This window comes from Sus scrofa, chromosome 6 (genome assembly GCF_054392235.1).
Source record: "Sus scrofa isolate SSC_HxYL_T2T_F1_AM1 chromosome 6, Sscrofa_HxYL_maternal_Yorkshire_Landrace_v2.0, whole genome shotgun sequence".
Classification (NCBI taxonomy): domain Eukaryota; kingdom Metazoa; phylum Chordata; class Mammalia; order Artiodactyla; family Suidae; genus Sus; species Sus scrofa.
Genome location: NC_139388.1, coordinates 20,753,800 through 20,774,372, shown reverse-complemented (window position 1 = coordinate 20,774,372; position 20,573 = coordinate 20,753,800). Strand labels below are relative to the sequence as shown.

Here is a 20,573-nt window from a genome sequence, read left to right as displayed (position 1 = left end):
GCTCGCGCCCCTGCGCCTGCGCCTGCGCCTGCGCCTACGCCGCCACCGGAAGTCGTTCAGCGCGGTCCCGCCGCTTCCGCAGAGACACGCTCAGAGCGCCGCCTGCTGCTCGGAGGCCAGGCTGCTCCGACGTTTTCTACCCTCAACCTACTTCAAAAGGCACCAGGTTCAACCATTTAGAAGGCGACTTAGTAAAACATGCACACGCCCTTGACTCCACAGAAACACTTCTAGAAATTCATATGAGAAGTGCGTGCAGTTGTAAGCAAAGATACATGTACAAGGATGTTCATTGCAGCACTATAACAAAAAACGATAAATAAAACGGATTGCCCACTGACACAGACCTGGTTAAATATACATAGGAATACTATAACAGTGTTTTTGGGGTAGGTTGTTTGGGGGTTTTGGGGGGTTTTGGGGGGGTAGGGGGGGTTGGCATGTGAAAGTTCCTGGGCCAGGGATCAAACCCATGACACAGCAGCAACCTGAGCCACTGCACTGACAACAAAAGGCCTTTAACTATATATATTTTTTTCTTTCTCCTTTTTAGGGGTGCACCTATGGCACATGGAAGTTTCCGAGCTAGGGGTTGAATTGGCACTGCAGCTGCCAGCCTATGCCACAACCATAGCAACACCGGATACTTAACCCACCCACGGAGGCCAGGAATCAAACCTGAGTCCTCATGGATACTAGTCAGGTTCTTAACCCACTGAGCCACAATGGGAACTCCCAACAATAATGTCTTTTAATGAGGTTTGTACACTGATGGAGGAACAAAAAGACAGTCAGTCCTCCCTATCCAAGGGTTCTTCAAGAAGACTGAAAGAAAAAAAAAAGTCCATAGAGTTCCAAAAAAGCAAAACTTAAAAATTTGCTCACACCCAGCAAATATTTACATAACATTAAACATTGTATTAAGTACTATAAGCAATCTAGAGATGATTTGAATTATGTGGATGTGTGTGGATTATATGCAAATCTTATGCCATTTTATATAAAAGAATTGAGCATCCAGATTTTGAGAGGGGACGGGGGAGTTCTAGAACCAAAAGCCCAAAAGACTGAGGGATGACAATACTTTACATGTACTTAGCAAAATTTGCTTGAGTGATAGGTTTATACCCTTTCCCTTCCACTCCTAAGTCTGGATCATGCACTTTTGACACTGCAGGAAGATGCAGTTCTCTTCAACCTATCACCTCCAGTTCTGCGGAGGTGGGTGGGTTATGATCTCTTCATCTCTGCATCTCCAGTGCCTGGCAGTGTGTGTCACCCAGGGGCAATGTACGATAAAGAATTATCCAAGTCCCCTAAACAGTCCCCCTAGAGAGAAGTTTGAATAGGCCTCAAAAAGGTGGCAGGAGCTTACACAGAGAAGCCCTAAAATAGAACTTGGCAGGTGACAGCATTTAGGGGGCAGAAGAAGAGTAATCTCCTACAGAGGAGAGAAAGGAAGAGCACTGAGGGGGTCCCTGCTCCACAGCCTGTGTCATCTCAGTAAATTAAGAATCAAATTGTCTGCTGAGTGCAAGAGGCATGCTATAAAGGATAAAGGAGAGAATGGAATGAAATTTGAAATAGCTACTGCTGAGAGGTTGACAGAAAGTCGAGATAAAAGGCTTAGGGAGGTGCAGAAAGGGCCCAGAGGAAGGCCCACAAGAAGAGATGGGAAGTTCCTACTTAGCTTGTTATCTCCCTCATGAATGTTCCGTCTAGTTAGGTAGGAAACAGCAAAGCAGAAGACAGAGGCTTCGAGATCCTGTGGATCCCCAAATGCTTAAGCCCTAACCCCTAATGTGAGGGGGTGAGGTCAGGAGGGCAGGACTCATGAAGTTAGCGTCCCAATACGAACAGGAAGAGACAGCTCCCTCTCTCTCTCCCGTGTGAGAATATAAAGAGAAGGTGGCCACCTTCATTCAAGTCAGGAAGAAAGCGCTCATCAAGAATCGTATTGGCTGGCACTGTGATCTTGGACTTCCCAGCTTCCAGAACTGTGAGACATTTTGTCACAGCAGCCTAAGCAGACAAATATAAGAGTTAACTAGACTTAAAAAAGAGAGCCCAAGAGTTCCTGCTGTGGTGCTGTGGGTTAAGCATCTCACTGCAGTGGCTTAGGTCATTGCAGAAGCACGGGTTCGATTCCTGGTCCAGCACTGTGGGTTAGAGGGTCTGGTGTTGCCATAACTATGGCGAAGATCACAGCTGTGGCTCATATTCAATCCCTGGCCCAGGAACTTCCACATACCACGGGTGCACCATAAAAACAAATTAATTTTTTAAAAAGAGGGAGGAGTTTCTGCTGTGGCTTAGCGGTAATGAACCCAACTAATATCCATGAGGATGCAGGGTTCGATCCCTGGCCTCGCTCAGTGGGTTAAGGATCCAATGTTGCCATGAGCTGTGGTGTAGGTCAAAGACGCAGCTTGGATCCTGCGCTACTGTGGCTGCGGTGTAGGCCAGCAGCTGCAGCTCCAATTCGACCCCTAGCCTGGGAGCTTCCACATGCTGCTTGTGCGGCCTTAAAAAGAAAAAAAAAAGGGGGGCAGGGAGGAGAAGCGCAGTCAGTTGAGACACTGACAATTAGTAAAGCTAGCAACTGTGTCAATGAAACAGAAACAGGAGGTGCCAAAGGAACTAATAGTGGTGGCGGGGGAGGGGGGGTTGCACAGCAGGGAAAGGCCATCACCCACATTGTACTGATGGGAAGCCTGGGCCCACACATACGGAGCTGTCACAACTTCCCAGTAATATCAGGCAGCGCTAGGACCAGAACCCCAGGTCTGCTAGCTTCCAGCCTTTTCCTCAACACTGCTGTCTCCCTCTGGGGTCTTGGACACCTGCCGTGGTTTGTATGGAAACTACCTACACAACAGGAAATTGCTTCAAACGTATTTATTATAATTTTTACAGACTCTAAGTTCACTAATAATCCTGCAACATGTGCTAGTGTAACTCAACACGGGGCCAGGCATCACACCTCTGACCAGGTTGAGCACACTGTCCAACAGGCACCTGTCTCAAGTGAGGCAGCTTGCTGAGGGGGTTCCCAGGTGCAGCATCTCAGGATGCCAGAGAAAGGAAAGGCAGCACAGAACCCTCTGGGTGTACAGGTCTGTGCTGTGCTGTAGAGGAGCTGCCACCTGGGGTGACTTCAGACCCTGATTCCAACTTGGAGCCCCACAGAGCACTTCTGGGGAGGTTAAGACACGATCAAGCTGCCTGAGAGGCCACGACAGGAACGAGCTGGGTTTCTGTGGTCAGGATGCTTGAGTGTTGCGTTTTCCAATCACACGGCTGAGGTGCTGAAAGGCATCGGGAGGCCTGGCCTGGTGTTATGAACTGAAGTGTCCCAACCCCAGGCTCTGACTGTATCCTCCAGTGCCCTGGTTTGCAGGAGGCTGTGGTAGTATGATAGATCCTTCTGTGTGTTCTCGTTAACGCCCTGTTCCGTGGACGGCACCTCATACATTTCAAAGCCCTTTAAATATATCCACGGGTTTTCTTCTGGGCACTCTAGCTTACGTCCCTGCTTGCTCACCGACGCTGGTTTAGGCCTGTTAAGTTCTTGAGCTGATAAAGGGATGGAAAAAGAGAGTGATGAGACTTCGCCCTACGCCTAGGACTTCAAGGGAAGAGATCTGGGTTTTCAAAGCCGCGCGTGTGGTTATGATGAGATCCGACATACCAGGGTCCTGGGAGCCAGTACTGTCTCTTGATGCCAGTGAAAAATACAGAAGTGGGGTATCTGGGATCTACTGGTTGGAAGACTACATGGGGTCAGTGACAAATGTAGGAATCACAGGGCTGGAGCCGGAGGGGCAGGGATGAGCCGGGCAGTACTCACCGTCACCGCCGCACCCATGAGTCCTTGCACCAGTGCCTCTCCGGTGGACTTCACCTAGGAGGAGTCAGGTTGGGTTCTCTTAAGTCCCCACCCCTGGCTCAAAGGGGAGACAGGGAGGACAAATCAGTAGGCCTACTGGCCGCAACAGGTAGAGTCAAGAGGGCCCATTTACTGGAGGGAGAGCCCATGGATGACACAACACAAACAGGCCACGTGTGGCTTGTAGGGAAGGGCTGGGATGAAGAACAGCCAGTCAGGTCCCCTGGGAAGGCCCTGAGGATTGTCACCTGGGGCCAAAGGGGAGCAAAGGAACAGACAGATGACCAGTGTGGCCCAAGAAGAACAGTGAGGAGGCTTCCCAAAGGCTTAGCCCCCGGTTACCTGCTTGGCAGTGTGGCCCATGTTCATTGCATCGTTAATCCGGTTTTCCAGGAAGCGCCACGTGTCCTCAAAGTCTGGGGAGGAGTCCTGCATCATCACCAGCTCTGTCGTATTGTAGATGCCAGCCAGCACTGCACGGCGGGTGTACCAGTTAAACTGCCAAGAAACCCATCCAGCAAGGTGGGTCATCACTGCTGCTGTGGGTTGGGGGAAGTCTGAGGTAGTTCCTACCCAAAGCCACTGGCACTCATGGGCTCCCCCACCCCATTTCTTCTTTCCCTCATGGATACACATGGCCCTCGGGACGAGACTGCTGTTCCCGAACTGAGCTAGGCATCAGGATCACCCAAGAGCCTAAAAAGGCAAGCTCCTGGGCCCAACCTCCTAGAATTGAGAGTCAGTAGGTCTGACGTACAGGCCAGGACCTGGATGTTTAATAAGCGTCCCATGTGATTTTGCTACATCCACTCGGCTTTGGAAACACTGGTGACAGCCTAAGTCTCAGGACACCTAAGCTCTGGGGAGGCTCTACGGTCAGCCTGTTAGGACCAAACCCTGGAGCGTTCATCAGTGTAACAGCATCACGGACAGACTGGAACACCCGTGAGGAGCTGCGAGTTCAAGGCCTGCAGCAACTTTTGACTGTCCTGGCCAACCATGCTTCAGAACACTAGCTCAGCTGCTTCATGTTTTATCCCTCTAATTTCTTTGCTAACTTCATTTTTCTATCATCTCTGTTGGTGGTATATTCCCACATGAGGGAAGTTTATTAAAGTACTTTGTTAGAATGGTGGTGGGAACATCTCTGCCTCCCAGCCTGGATTTCACAAAAATACAACCACATGTTAATTTCTTTTATGAAGGTGTGTGTATATATATATGTACATATATATGTATATATTTTAAAAATTTCCTACCAGAAATATCATAGCATTAACAAGTCAGATTCTTTCCTGGGGCCTGTTTAAAGGTTATTGATCTCTCAGCAAAGCAGGCCAAGATAAGCTTGCAGGGCGGTTTCTTTTTAAAGCAATGGGTGTCTCCATGGCATTTTTTTTTTTTTTTTAAATTTTAAGCAGTCTCATGAAAGACACGCATTGATAAAGTCTGCTACAGAATCTAGATCTAGGAGACTGAGGGGGAGATGATTATAAATGGCAGCCAAATCACCAGGCCCTATGATGCCCTGTGTCACCACTATGGGGCGGGGGGTGGGGGAGGAACAGCACTGGTTTGTGGCTCCAACACTGGTCCCTAAATGAAGATGACCTAGATCCCACTGTGCCTGCTGAGGGCCCTCTTCATACCTTAGTCTCTCCTTCCTAAGATGGGAATGGCACTGCAGTCCCCCTGAAGGGAACTGTGATCAAAGAAATCGCACAAACTTAACCCAAGCCTTTCTCGATAACCTGTGGGCTCGCCGAAAGCACTCACATCCGTGGACTGGTCCCCAGCGTAATGCCACATGTCGTCCACCATGCTGGTGAGCAGGCTCAGGCCGGACGGGATGTTGTGAGGGAGCATGAGGATGCTGAGGGCCTGAGGGGAGGACAGAGGAAGAGGCACTGCACACCAGTGGGGGTATGAAAGGGGCCCGCCCGGCCTGCCTTCAGAGACCCACCATCTTCACCCGCTGGCATGAGCTCCTGGGGGCTAACGACCCCGACCTTGGCTGATGGGAGCCAGGGCAGAGCCGAGCCTCAGCCGGCCCTCTCAGACTCTCAGCACCGAGTATGAGGACTGGGGCATGCAGACACTCAGGTCTAGCCTGGTGGCTTTAAGCACTGAGTGTAAGACTGGGGAAGGCACCCCATTCTGCAACGTGGAGAAAGGAGCAGAGGTGGGAGGGGAGTCTGGGGGTAGTTGCTAAGCCCAAATCCTAGGCCTCTCCCAGAGCGCAGCGGTCGTCCTGCCCTTGATGCCCCGATGCAGCCTCATGAGGAACTCCTCCCCTTCTTTTTTTTTTTCCCCTTTTAACTGAAAAAAACTCCAGAAACCAAAAATCCTTCAATACAATTGATGGCACAACCCAGAGATGCCTCTATTAGCAGACATTGACTCCTGAGAGTACAAGGCCTGCTACTTGGCCAACTCTAAAATCCACAGGCTGTGGCCCACGGGAGCCGGTCGGAGGCATCCCGGATTGGCTGGAAGGTTTTCTCCAAGTAGCCCAGAAGGAAACAGGCTGAATAAGGAGGCAGCCAGGGCCTAATACACCCATTGCGCTGCTTTAAATGCGAGGGGGAATGAGTCAAGCCGGAGGTCTGGAAGCCGAGTGTGGGCAAGGAATGGCTATGGCCGGCTGTACTCCCTCACACCTGGGCCGCCGCCGTGAGGCACATGGCTGGTGTTCAAATGTCTGGCAAGTGACTGATGGAAATGATATGCTCAAGTCCCCCAGCTGGCCAGAGGACACAAGGTGATCTGGGGGTCCTCTCAGTTCTGCTGTGCTTTGCCTTTTTCTTTTTTCAGCTATACCTGTGGCACATGGAAGCTTGCGGGCCAGGGATCAAACCCAAGCTGGAGCATGACCCACACCACAGCTGCGGCAACCCCAGATCCTTAACCCTCTGCGCCGGGCCTGGGATCGAACTGGTGCCTCCACAGACAAGCTGGATTGTTAACCCACAGTGCTGTGGGAATTCTCTGCTTTGACTTTCTGAAGGAATGGCTTACACTGTGACACACTTTGAAAAAAAGGAGCTTCAGGAAAGGGAGGAAAAGCCCTTGGAATGAATACTCCAATTCTCAAAGCACCACGGTGACATAATGAAAAAAAGTCCCAGCCTCCCAAGATCTAGAACATGACAAGATAATGGATAATGGCCAGTAAAATCTTCTGACTTTTCTAATCTCCTTCACGGATTCCTCCTCACTGAAGACCTGGTGGCACACTCAGGCCACTAAGACTCCACAAGGGTGTGATCTAGGACCCAGGCCACTCAGGTTTCCTGGAACCAAGACAAAGATGGCTCAGAGGTCCTCTCTTTGGCAGATCTGAAACCTAGCGCTACCAAGTGTGCTGTGTCTCCCTGGGCTTGTGGAGATTGGCGAGCTGACTTCTGAACAGTGGGCAGGGCCCCCTGCGTGAAGGTGCTGAAGCCCATAAACACGAATATGCAGTTGCCCTGGGGCCCGGCTGTGGACTCTGTACCCGGGGCCAATGCTCAATGTACGGGATCAGCATTCTCAGTCTGGTTTCTACAGCATCCTTCAGGAACTGGTCTGTCTTCTTCTTCCTGGAAGGGGGAAAAGAAAACAGTATGTCTCTGGGTCAAAGGCACGGGCGTGGGCTACACGGTTTACTCAGCCCCAGCAGGGAGGGTCCTACCAGCAACAAATGAGACAGGCAGCTGCCTTTCAGTCCCAGCAGAGCAGCAGGGCTGCTCACTGCTACGCTTTTGAGCCTGCTTGGATTGGCTTCCTGGGGACAGCTGCTAGGGCCTGAGGTCCCTCGCTCCTTAGTTGCCACCATGAGCAATGATGCCACAGGACTTACTCTGCCTGGCCCAGCTGAACCAGCTTCTGCTCCTCTTCCAGCACACGGGTGAGCCGGGCGTTGCATTGGGTCACAAAATGCAGTATCAGCTCACTGCCATCATTCCCAAACATGCTGGCGGCCGCGGTGGAGAGACCCAGAGACTACAAAGGGAAAGGGGGAGAGGAGAGGCAGGAAAGCGGTGGGTGGGTGCAGCGCGCATCTGCTGTCTGCTCATCCCTAGTGCCCCTTCTCCTAACGGCAGCTTGGTTGTCAGTGGGACAGCCCCACTCTTCATTCCCGGTCCGCATGATCAGGGTGCCCCTCTGCACTCTGTCCAGCCTGTGGGTGTGACACAAAGCAGGGGATCCAGACCTGGATAAGTGGAGCTCACAGCAACTAGTTCGGGGCTGTGCCCGGGACCAAACCCCAGCCCTAAGAGGCTGCCTCCAGACTCTGCGAGTCCTGATGGGAAAGACGTACTCTCTTTTGCGGCTGCTGAGCCGTTTTTAGTTCTGCCTGGGAAGCCCCGCAGAGAATGAAGCTCACAGAGAAGCAAAGCAGAAATGCTGGAGAGACAGTTCCCAGCAGCACAAGCTAAGAACGTGGTGCCAGATCTACTCCTAGACTCCTCTGCTACTAAATGAGCCAAAACACTCCCTTTCTTGCTTGAGCCAGTTGAGTTCTGACACTGGTAACCTAGAATTGTAACCATTATTAAAGGGCTCAGGGGAGTTCCCTGGTGGCCTAGCAGTTAAGGACTCAGCATTGTCACTGCTGAGACCTGGGTTTGATCCCTGGTCCAGGAACTTCCACATGCTGCAGGTGCAGCCCAAAAAGGTGTGGGGGGTAGGGGGGTTCAGGAAAAGCACCTGTAACTCTCTCTTCCGCAACAACTCATTTCACCTAAATCTCTTGGAAAGTAGATCTCTCAATTGTTTAAAAGAAAAAAAAAAAACAACCCACAAACTTTTCTTAATGAGTTGTGAGGAAGTTAACAAAGCCAGAGTTCCTGCCATGGCGCAGTGGAAACGAATCCGACTAGGAACCATGAGGTTGCAGGTTCAATCCCTGGCCTCGCTCAGTGGGTTAAGGATCCGGCGTTGCCATAAGCTGTGGTGTAGGTTGTAGACTCGGCTCAGATCTGGCGTTGCTGTGGCTCCAGCTCAGGCTGGCAGCTGTAGCTTCGATTAGACCCCTAGCCTGGGAACCTCCATATGCCTCAAGAGTGGCCCTTAAAAAGCAAAAAAAAAAAAAAAAAAGAAGAAGAATTAGTTTACAAAGCCACTGAGACCATTTACTATCCCTGATATACAGCAATCACTGCTAAAGGCAGAACCCTGATGGCAGCAGGGACAAAAGACAAACAAGGAACAAAAAACCTATCCACTCTATGAATTCCCACTGTTGGGAGTAGGGAAAGTGACTGTTCTGGTGGGAGTAGACGGCCTTTTTGGAGAGCAGTTTGGCGAAACTCACATCACCATCAGAGTAGCAGCAGCATCAACACTAAGGGCGCCTGCAAGCTCACTGTGTGCCTGTGTCGCTGAGCGTGGAGGAGGTGGGGCCCAGCGAGCCACACTGCTGGCTCCATGTTAGCTCTGCCGACAGACCGCTAGAGGGAGACTGCGAGGCTCGAGTGGGGGGTACTGACTGCTGATGGCTCCCTGTCTGCTAGTGGTTGCCGTGAGCAGGAGCCTTCCTCCCTGAGGCTGCAGTTGTGTCCAGTTCAGCAGCTGAACCTAGTGGGCAGTATTCCCAGCACTTGCAGAACTAGTTTCATCTGGCCACCATCCTCTTCTTGCCCACCCTCCCCCATCCGCTCCACCATTTCTCCAACCCCCAGAGGGCAGGCTCCAGCCCCAAGGGACCCTTCCTCCAAGCTCCGCGACATCAGCACCAGCTGAGTAGCACCCCCTCCTCAGGAGTCTGAGCTTCATCTCCACAGACTCTCTATCGAGCTTATAGTTTGAATCATTCCAACTCTTCCCTCTGTTCCCTTAGCCCTGGGATGGGAGCTACTCCCTGCAGGTGCTCCCTCAATGGTACCTTACTGTTCTTTTTATCCTCTTGGTACCATCACATCTAGTTAACGTCACATCTAGTTATCTAGTTAACAATTCTTTTTGTTTGTTTGGTCTTGGTTTTGGTTTTTTTAGGGCCACACTTGCAGCATATAGAAGTTCCCAGGCTAGGGGTCGAATTGGAGCTGCAGCCACCAGCCTACACCACAGCCACAGCAACATGAGATCCAAGCCGCATATGTGACCTACACCACAGCTCTGGGCAACACAGGATCCTTAGCCCACTGAGCAAGGCCAGGGATTAAAATTGCATCCTCATGGATGCCAGTCAGGTTTGTTACCGCTGAGCCATGACAGGAACTCCTAGTTAACAATTCTTCAGTTAAATTCTATCTGGATAACTAGTGTGATTTCTTCTGATTGATGCACTTCCTCAAAGACCAACTCCACTTCTCAGAATTTGTCCTAAAGAAACCAACCAGAAATGTACTTAAATATATCATACAAACAGGTTTATAATACTTTAAAAAATGGAAAAAACCCAAATGTCTATTAACTGAGTTCGAGTAAATACAATAGGGATTACACAGCCATGTGAATGGAGATATGCAGAAGGGAAAAAACCAGTCAACCATGGACTACTCAGCGGAATTAGATTGTTCTAAACAATCCTGTTCCATCTCGGTCCTCTAACTGGTTCCATGCCTTTCTACAATGATTCAAACCTTCTTGGCTACCTCCAAACCTGTGTCTCCTCCTACTCTTTCCTAACTCCAGGGTCATGAGACAATGACACCTACTCCACAGAGAAAACAGAAGCCATTTCCTGGGAACTCCTTAAAGGTTCTTCTAGAAACTAAACTTGCAGGTGTCTTCTCCAACTTTGCAGCAAATACATCGAAGGTCAGTCTTCCCACCTGTTTTCTGGATTTCATAACCTCCTATTTTTATTTTATTTTCCTTTTTATGGCTGTACCTGCGGCATATGGTAAGTTCCCAGGCTAAGGGTCAAATCTGAGCTGCATCTGCAACCTACACCACAGCTTGGAGCAACGCTGGATCCTCATATTTTTAAATTAGCCACTTTCTCTGTGCCCATCACCCTTGCTTCTGCACCCTCCCGCCAGTATGCAAACATGCTCAGGCTTCCATCCATTTTCCCTGCTTGGTACACTAGCCCTCGTCTACCCCCCACAGCCAAACACCTCTCCACTTCCTTACCTTCTACTCACTCCTCAACCTACCCCATCGTTTCTGACCCGTACTCCCTCCCGCAGTAACAACCATCTAGGTGCTTCATCCACATTCTCCTGCTTTGCCTGCAGCGTCAGGCTCCTACTCTTAAGTCTTCTTTGCCAGCTCACCCTGTTCCACCCACCCTTAAATGTCAGAGGACCTAGACGCCTCTCTTTTCACATGACTCTCCAGACACACTCATGCCACGCTAGGCAATCTCACTCACTTCAGTGATTTAATTTGTACAAATGCTGAAAATGCCCCAACATACACTCTAGTCCGGGCACCTCCTCCAGTTTCAGACCTGTATGCTTGAGGTCTCCTGTTGGCTGAACCCAAGACCCCTCATCCTCAACAATGACTGTATCCACGATCTTTCCTCAGACCTGATTCTCTTCCATTGGCCTTAATCTATGAAAACAGCACCACCATGTACCCAGACGTGCAAACTGGCAACTCTGGTGTCATTCTGTCACTCCCTCCTACGTCATCCTATCACCAAATCCATCAGCTCCACCTTCACTGCTACTGCTCGCGGTCAGAAAGCTCTCATCTCTCCTGGATGACTGGCAGCAGTCCCCAGGGACTCTCTCTACCTCCAATCCATTTTTCAACTAGCAGCCAAAATAGTGGTTTTGAAATGTCAAATTTAATCCTGTATCTCCAATTATTCTTAGAATAAAAGAAAGCCTTGCCTGATTTGGCTTCAACTGACCCTCCCTCAGCCTCGCTCAGCTCAGATCTCTTCCATCACTCTTGACGGGATGGTTCTCTTTGCTTCCTCTATGTGCAGGCTTCTTTCCACTCTGCACAGGCTGTTTCTGTCTGAACTTGTCTGGCCCCTACTCCCACCAAACCAGGTAAAGTCTACTCATTCCTTAGCTCTCAGTTCAAAAGCCTTTCCTCACCACGTTCTCGCCCCACTCCATACCAGACCCTCCACTGTGGGTCTCAAGAGCACCTTTTCCTGAGAGCACTGAGCACATTCTATAAATACGTGTTTGTATATATCTGACTAATGTGGCCACACTGAAGTTCATCAGGGGCAGAACTGTGTCCATCTTGACCATTATGATGTCCCTAGGACCTAACATACTCTTTGTTCAATAAATATTTAAAGAATGAATGAGTAATAAATGAAAGCTTTTTTTTTTTTTTGGTCTTTTGTCTATTTAAGGCCGCACCCATGGCACATGGAGGTTCCCAGGCTAGGGGTCGAATCAGAGCTGCAGCCGCCAGCCTACACCACAGCCACAGCAACGTGGGATCCAAGCCACATTTGCGACCTACACCACAGCTCATGGCAATGCCGGATCATTAACCCACTGAGCAAGGCCAGGGATCAAACCCGTGTCCCCAGGATACTAGTCAGGTTTGTTAACCACTGAGCCACCACAGGAACTCCAGGTTTTTTTTTTTAATTTGAAAGAACAGATATCAAAATGTTGACCTTTGGTTATCACAGATGGATTTTTTTGTTCTCTTTTACATCTGTTTGTATTTTTTTTTTTTTTTTTTTTTTTGGCCGTGTCCATGGCACGCAGAAGTTGCGGGGCCAGGGACTGAACCCATACCACAGCAGGGACAACGCTGGATCCTTAATCTGCTGAGCCACCAGGGAACTCTAATATATCCGTCTGTATTGTTCAAAGTTCTCACAGTAAGCACACAGTGGAGTCATACAGTATACACATTTCAGTTACATGACTTCTGTTACCCTATGTGCTCTTGGGAGAGTGAGAGAAGACAAGAGAGACGATACAGTTAAGCAAAGCAGCAAAGTTGCCCATTGCTCCATTTCATGTGCAGATATTCTGCTCGCTTCCGATGGAAGATGTGAACCTGTAATTCCGCCAATCTCCATCCTCAAAGACCTCTCACAGGATAGTACCTGGCTCTGCCTGATGATCCTGCACCATGGGGCCTAAACACAAGCCTATGGCTTAATCTTAAGCATCAGTCTGTTCCAAAGCAGGACAAAAGACTGACTGTTAGACTTCTGAGAAAAATGCGATGTGCTGGTCTCCAAGGTGGTGCCTTCTTGGGAGTTTTCAAACGTCATATTTCATCATTTCTTTCTTTTTTTTTTTGGTCTTTTTCCAGGGACGCACCTGCAGAATATGGAGGTTCCCAGGCTAGGGGTCTGATCAGAGTTGTAGCTTCCGGCCTATGCCACAGCCACAACAATGGCAGATCCAAGCCACACCTGCAACCTACACCACAGCTCATAGCAATGCCGGATCCTTAACCCATTGAGCAAGGCCAGAGATTGAACCTGCAACCTCATGGTTCCTAGTTGGATTCGTTAACCACTGAGCCACAACGGGAACTCCCTTCATCATTTCTAAGATGCACATATTCTCCTCATTTTAAATAATCACTGTGAATTGTACTACTGATGATATCATAATTTGATAGCATTTTTTCTTTTTTCGTGATGCATTAAGTAATAGTGCTTCTTACAGTCAATGGTATCTTAGAGGCAATGAAATAGGGTTGTTTTGATCACAGGCATTTTTTTTTTTGGCTTTTTAGGGCCATACCTGCGGCACATGGAACTTCCTAGGCTAGAGGACGAATCAGAGCTACAGCTGCTGACCTACACCACAGCCACGGCAATGTGGAATCCAAGCCACATCTGTGACCTACACCACAGCTCACAGCAATGCTGGATCTTAACCCACTGAGCGAGGACAGGGATCAAATCTGCATCCTCATGGATACTAGTTGGGCTCATTACTGCTGAGCCACAATGGGAACTTCTGATCCAGGCAATTTTTGCCTAACGAGCTGCCTTTAGACTAACTCTTGCCGGACGCGGTGGTGTGCACCTATAGTTCCAGCTACTCGGGAGGCTTAGGATGGAGAACTGCTTGAGTCCAGGAGTTCTGGGCTGCAGTGCCCTATGCCATCGGGTGTCCGCACTAAGTCTGGCATCAATACGTTGACCTCTCCGGAGTGGGGGGCCACCAGGTTGCCTACGGAGGGGTGAACTGGCCCAGGTCAGAAACGGAGCAGGTGGAAACTCCTGTGCTGATCAGCAGTGGAACTGTGCCTGTGAACAGCCACTGCACTCCAGCCTGGGCGACACAGCAAGACTCTGTCTCTTTTGAGCACCCAAGAATGAATTTTTTGAACGCTCAAGAAATAAATGATCTCAGTAGAATCTAACTTTCAAGACCAACTCCGTGGTATGTTCTTTTTATATTAAAAAACAATTTAAAAATAAAGCCATTTCTACCCTACTGGGAAAAAATAAGCAAACAAACCCAAAAAATCTTGCAGCTGTGAGGCACTCCAGGGCTCTGAGCTGGGCCCTCCCTCTGGCTGGTGGGACTCCCCCCTCGCTGACCTTGGCCAGGCTGCCCCGCCCTCACCCATACACACCTTGGCTCCTTCCGCAATTGCCTCTGCTGTCCACCCATGGGCAGGCACGAACTCCAGGGCTGCCGTCAGGATGCGGTGTTGCAGCTGCTCCTCGCTCTCGTAGCCCTCTTCCTCCTCACCGCCCTGGTCTGTGTACCTGAGTCCCGAATTCAAGAGAGACATGGGGATGGAGCCCAGCCCACCTCATCTGGGCTGCCTACTGCCTGGCATGCAAAATGTGCCTGGCCAGAAACCACAGACTCTGTGTCTCCTCTCAGCACGTGCTAGGAGGGCATCTACTTTTCTGTCAGTATCAGTGTTTGAATGCCAACAGGGTAAACTCCTCTCATCCTTCCCCTCCCTTGGAGTCAGACGGAAAGGAACCAGTGAGCAAGGAGGTCATGTGATGGGAAGCCACCTGCTCTCACAGCACCCTGGGTCTCCTGGCTTATAGCCAGAGCTCACTGTTTCTTCATCTGGATTTGAGCCCAACTCCATGAGGACAGGGACAACAGCTACATTATTCACAGGACCTGGTACAAAGTAGATCCTCAAATAGTATCTGGTGAATTAAAATGAAAAGTACTGGAGTTCCCACTGTGGCACAGTGGGTTAAGAATCCGACTGCAGCACAGATTCGATCCCCGGCCCCGTGCAGTGGATCAAAGGATCCAGCATTGCCACAGCTGTGGTATAAGTTGCCCCTGTGATTCGGATTCCTGGCCTGGGAACCCGCATATGCGGTAGGTGCAGCCATTTATAAATAAATAAATAAATAAATAAATAAATAAGGGAGTTCTGGGAGTTCCCATCGTGGCGCAGTGGAAACGAATCCGACTAGGAACCATGAGGTTGTGGGTTTGATTCCTGGCCTCGCTCAGTGGGTTAAGGATCCAGTGCTGCCGTGAGCTGTGGTGTAGGCCGCAGATGTGGCTCGGATCTGGCATTGCTGTGGCTGTGGTGTAGGCCGGCATCTGTAGATCTGATTAGACCCCTAGCCTGGGAACCTTCATATGCTGCTGGTGCGGCCCTAAAGAGACACAAAAAAGGGGGGGGGGGATTTCCCACTGTGGCGCTACAAGATGGTTGGTGTCTCTGTAACACCAGGATGCAGGTTCGATCCCTGGCCTGGCACAGTGAGTTAAAGGATCCGGCAACAGCATAGGTTGCACTGCAGCTGTGACCTGATCCCTGGCCTGGGAATTCCATATGCCACGGGGTGGCCAAAAAAGAAAAAAAAATTAAAAAAAAAAAAAAAAAAGGAGAGAAAGAAAAAAAGTACTTTCATTGGAAGACCATAAAAATCACTGGGAGCACTCTAATTTCAGAGCTAGAGGAACTTCTCAGTGGCAGGATTAAGACAAAACATTTAATGGAGATGTAAATTATTATCTCCTTTCTGGAGGGCCCCACATATGTACAAAATGTTAAATGTGCGTATCTGGGAGTTTCTGTTGTGGCTCAGTGGTAACGAATCCAACCAGTATCCATGAGGACGTGGGCTCAATCCCTGGCCTCACTCAGTGGGTTAGGGATCTAGCATTGCCATGAGCTGTGGTGTAGGTCACAGATGCGGCTTGGATCTGGCATTGCTGTGGCTCTGGCGTAGGCCGGAAGCTACAGCTCCAACTTGACCCCTAGCCTGGAAACCTCCATATGCCCTGGGTTCAGTCCTAAAAGGCAAAAAAAAAAAAAAAAAAAAAAAATGCATATCCTTTGACTCAGTACTTCCACCACTAAGAGAATCACACAACATTATTATATTATTTTTCATATCAGTGAGGGAAATCTAAATATCCATCAATAAAAAATAGGTCAAATAAATTTTGGTAGTGTCCTCTGCTGGAATATTACACAACCATGAAAATAATATAGACTGTGAAAGGACATTAAAAATGTACTGTTGGGTAAAAAACACATTCTGGAACAGCATTATGGTGTATAGCATGATTAGTCATTTGTAATACATATTAAGGGGACATATGAAATATGCTTAGAGAAATATCTGAAAGGATAGTCACAAAAATGTCAGCAGAGTTATTTCTGGGTTTGTGATTTCTAATAATTTGCAGTTTTATTTTTGTAAACTTCTTTGTGTTGTTTAGATGTTTTAGAATGTACAAGCACCATTTTCATAAAACAAACAAAACAAAGACAGTCTTGAAAATGAAGAAAGGTGTGAAGGGGATAGAGAGGGGAGAGGGAAGAGAGAGAGTCACCCAAGCAAGCCAAGTGGCCAGAAATGGGTGGACTGGGGTTCTGGGGCCTACCTGGGGGGTGAATGAGAAGACTCCGGACTGGGTTCTTCAGCACCCCGTGTCTCAGAATGTTGCTGAGAAGAGGGCAGAGGTTGCTGCTTCTGCTGATCTGTGGATCTCAGCTGCACGGCTGAAGCATGGAAGGCACGTGGCACCAGGGCTGCTCGGCAGCGGGACACTGAAACAGAAACTGTCAGTCAGGGACACTCACCAGAGAAGACTCTTTGAGACCCAGAGGGGTCCTAGAGATGGGGAAAAGGAAAAGCAGAGGGAAACCAGAATCATTCATCCAAGACAAAAAGTCTGGGTAAACTGGAAACCTTTCCACATGAAGTGGTGGTAAAGGCGTGAACAAGGAAGCAGAAGACCTGTCTTCTAGGCACGTTTCCATCATTCGTTAGCGGTGTGGTAAAGGGCAAACCATTTCATGCCGATAAGCATGACTTTAAAAATATTCAAATGAAGAGTAATGATCCCTATTTACTCAGTGGGAATGTTGTGGGGCCCAAACAAAAAAATGCAAGTGACTTGCAAATGTTACATATTTTTCTATCACTGTTACATGTTGCATATATTTCTAGCACTGGCCTAGAAATTAGAAGTTGTGAGCACTGATTCCCTAGGGTTTATACAGTGCCTTTCATCTGCTTTCTCATCTGCAGTTTTTTTCTTTTTGTCTTTTTGCCATTTCTTGGGCCGCTCCCGTGGCCTATGGAGGTTCCCAGGCTAGGGGTTGAATCGGAGCTGTAGCTGCCAGCCTACACCAGGGCCACAGCAACTCGGGATCCGAGCCGCATCTGCAACCTACACCGCAGCTCACGGCAACACCGGATCGTTAACCCACTGACCCAGGGCAGGGATTGAACCCGAAACCTCATGGTTCCTAGTCGGATTCGTTAACCACTGCACCACGACGGGAACTTCTGCAGTTTTTTTTTTTGGCCACGGCTACAGCATGTGGAAGTTCTGGGGACAGGGATCAAACCCAAGCCACAGTAGCGATACCATGGACGTGAAACGAGCCACTGCAGTGACAACCCCAGATCCTTAACCTGCTCTGCCACAAGAGAACTCCTCATCTGCAATACTGGAGCATCCTATTAACTTCAGCAAAGCACTTTCGGAAAGTACAGTATTGTTTCCTAAGCAAAGGCTCATACTACTTTATTCTTTCGTAACATTTTACTATGAAAAAAAAAATTCAAACGTACAGACAAGTGGAAAGAACTGGTGGCACAGACACCTATATGTTCACCACCTAAATCCTACATACGTATCCATCACACTCCTCACACCTCAATCCAGCTGATTTTTTTTTTTTTTTTTTTGTCTTTTTTTGCTATTTCTTGGGCCGCTCCCGCGGCATATGGAGGTTCCCAGGCTAGGGGTCTAATCAGAGCTGTACCGCTGGCCTATGCCAGAGCCACAACAACGTGGGATCCGAGCCGCGTCTGCAACCTACACCACAGCTCACGGCAACACCGGATCCTTAACCCACTGCACCACGACGGGAACTCCTCAATCCAGCTGATTTTGTGATGCATTTGTTGCAGACTTCAGTATTCTTTCTCTCTAAACAGTTTCAGCATACTTATCATTATCCTGTGTTCCATATTTACTATTCTCTAATTAAGATGACATTTTTATATTCAATGAAATGCACACAGCTTAAACAGGCCAATCCAGAGTTTCGACAAATGTGTACACTGGCCTAACTTGAACCTCTACCTAGAGATCAACATCATCCCAGAAAATTCCCTCCTATTCCTTCCCAGTCACTCCCCAACCACACTGTTCTGAATGTTTCACTCAAGTCTCGTCTGTCCTATAATTTCACCTAAATAGGATGGTATGGCGTTGCTGTCATGGCTCAGCAGGTTAAGAACCTGACTAGTATCCATGAGGACACAGGTTTAATCCCTGGACTCGCTCAGTGGGTTAAGGATCCAGTGTTGCTGTGAGCTGTGGCGTAGGCTGGCAGCTACAGCTCCAATTTGATCCCTAGCCTGGAACTTCCATATGTGGAGAGTGCGGCCCCACAAAGACAGAAAAAATAAATAAATAGAATCATACTGTATGTCCTGGGTGAGTAAGACTTCTTTTGCTTAGAATATCTTTTACACTGATTCATATCTTTGTGTAAATCGGTAGGTTACTTTTTTTTTTTTTTTTTTTTGGCCACACCCACAGTATGTGGAAGCTCCCTGGCCAGGGATCAAACCTGCATCACAGAAGCAACCTGAGCCATGGCGATGTTGATGCCAGATCCTTAACCCACTGTGTCACAAGGGAACTCCAGTCAATTACTTTTTATTACTGAGAAGTATTCCATTAAGAAACACTATAATCTGGGAGCTCCCACCACGGCAAATGGGTTAATGATCTGGCTTGTCTCTGTGGCATTCGTTGCCAGTTGGATCCCCACCTGGCACAGCAGGTAAAGGATCTGGCATTGATGCAGCTGTGACATAAGAGGCAGATGCAGCTCAAACTCAATCCCAGGCCAGGGAATTTCCACAAGCTTGCAGGTGCAGCCAAAAAAGAAAAAAGAAAAGAGAGAGAGAGAAAGAAACATCATTCTGATGAACACCTGGGCTGTTTCAGTGTTGCCCACTATAAATAAAGGTGCTATGAATATACCTGTTCAAACCTTTTTATGGACATATGATTTTACGTCTGTCGGGTAAATATCCAGATTTGCTGGGTCAATGGCATTACTTTTACTGAACATATTTAGTTTGGAATTCTGTATAAAAACAACAAAACAGGAGTTCATGCAGGGATCTGTGGTGTCTCTGCAGCATTAGGATGCAGTCCACCTGCACAGTGAGTTAAAGAATTCAGCGTTGCCAAAGCTGAGGCGTAGGTAGCAACTGTGGCCCGGATCCGATCGGTGGCCTGGGAACTCCATGTGCTGTGGGGTGGCCAGCACCCCCCACCACCACCACACACACAACAAAACAGCACTTATTTTTTTTCTTTAAATCTACAGACCAACTCAGAAACAATGATTTTTAAAAGAAACACAGCACGTATGTGGAACAGTATCAATTTTTTAGTATATACTCAAACTGGGGAAAAAAATGGAGCAAATATTTATAAAACTTCAAAAAGGACATGGGAGGACCCAAAGCAATACTGCAGAACCACTGTAGTCCATATGACTTTAGTTGAAGTGCAGAAGAATATTTACTATTCCATTAGTTACATATTTTTGGTAATATGTTAGTACATACATTCTCTTTAAGGAAGGTGACATTGGTTTTCCACTTAGGGTACTGACAAAAAGCTTTCATTTTTAGGTAAACGCCTCTATTATTAGGAACTCAGACATAGAAACAAAATTACTACATAATGGTAATGGTGGCAAGAGGATATTGAAAAATTACTGAAGTGATGGGGGAAAGGAATGACTCGGGAGAAAGCAGACTAGGCGCTCTGCGGCTGTTTCCCGTGACCAGGGCCCAAGGGACTTGACCAAGGAGTTGAAACTGGGTACGAGACTGCCGGTCTGCAACCGATGAGCTGTGTGACCTTGGGCGCCCACAGCCCACTCTGTGGCTCCATCAACTCCATGAAATGGGAGTGGCAGGCCCTTCCCCGACGCTCTGGCTCCTCACAGCAGGAGAACTGAGTCAGAAGCCAGCCGCAGCCGGTTCAAGTCCCGGGCGCCAGCGCGAGCCGCTATGCCCTTCACCTCACCTTGCTCTCAGGCCACCACGAAGGCCTACTTCCGCCCCTCACCCAGCCCAGGTTCGGCTTCGCGCACCCCTCTTCTCCCCTCCCCTCCCCGCTCCCTGGCTCGGCAGCCCCCTCACCGGGCAGGCGGCACCGCAGCTGCAGGAGCCTCCAGCCCGCCCGGGCGACCGCGCCGGACACCGCCGCCGCCATGTTGGAAGCGGGCACGCAGCCGACGCGACAGAACGGGCAGCAGGGAGTGCGCAGCGCGGCCACTTCCGCCCTCCCTACGTCGAGGGAGC

General features: G+C 49.0%; 1 protein-coding gene and 1 non-coding gene across 3 annotated transcripts; one reads left to right on the top strand and one right to left on the bottom strand.

The window, feature by feature from the left end:
• Positions 1 to 2,883: 2,883 nt before the first annotated feature.
• COQ9 (coenzyme Q9) lies at positions 2,884 to 20,557 on the bottom strand. Of its 2 annotated transcripts, XM_003355802.5 has the most exons (9): positions 20,412 to 20,557; positions 16,606 to 16,771; positions 14,357 to 14,492; positions 7,731 to 7,873; positions 7,386 to 7,470; positions 5,666 to 5,770; positions 4,232 to 4,387; positions 3,851 to 3,904; positions 2,884 to 3,576 (listed from the first exon to the last, which is right to left on the bottom strand). In XM_003355802.5, exons 1-9 carry the CDS (start codon positions 20,482 to 20,484, stop codon positions 3,541 to 3,543), a joined length of 954 nt encoding a protein of 317 aa, XP_003355850.1. In that variant the 5' UTR covers positions 20,485 to 20,557; the 3' UTR covers positions 2,884 to 3,540. The 2 variants fall into 2 exon arrangements, with proteins under 2 accessions (XP_003355850.1, XP_084815965.1); XM_084959839.1 differs by lacking the exons at positions 14,357 to 14,492; positions 16,606 to 16,771; positions 20,412 to 20,557 and adding an exon at positions 10,106 to 11,338 and having other exon boundaries at positions 7,731 to 8,721.
• LOC146402244 (signal recognition particle RNA) lies at positions 13,780 to 14,078 on the top strand. The gene has a single exon (XR_014808712.1).
• Positions 20,558 to 20,573: the final 16 nt, after the last annotated feature.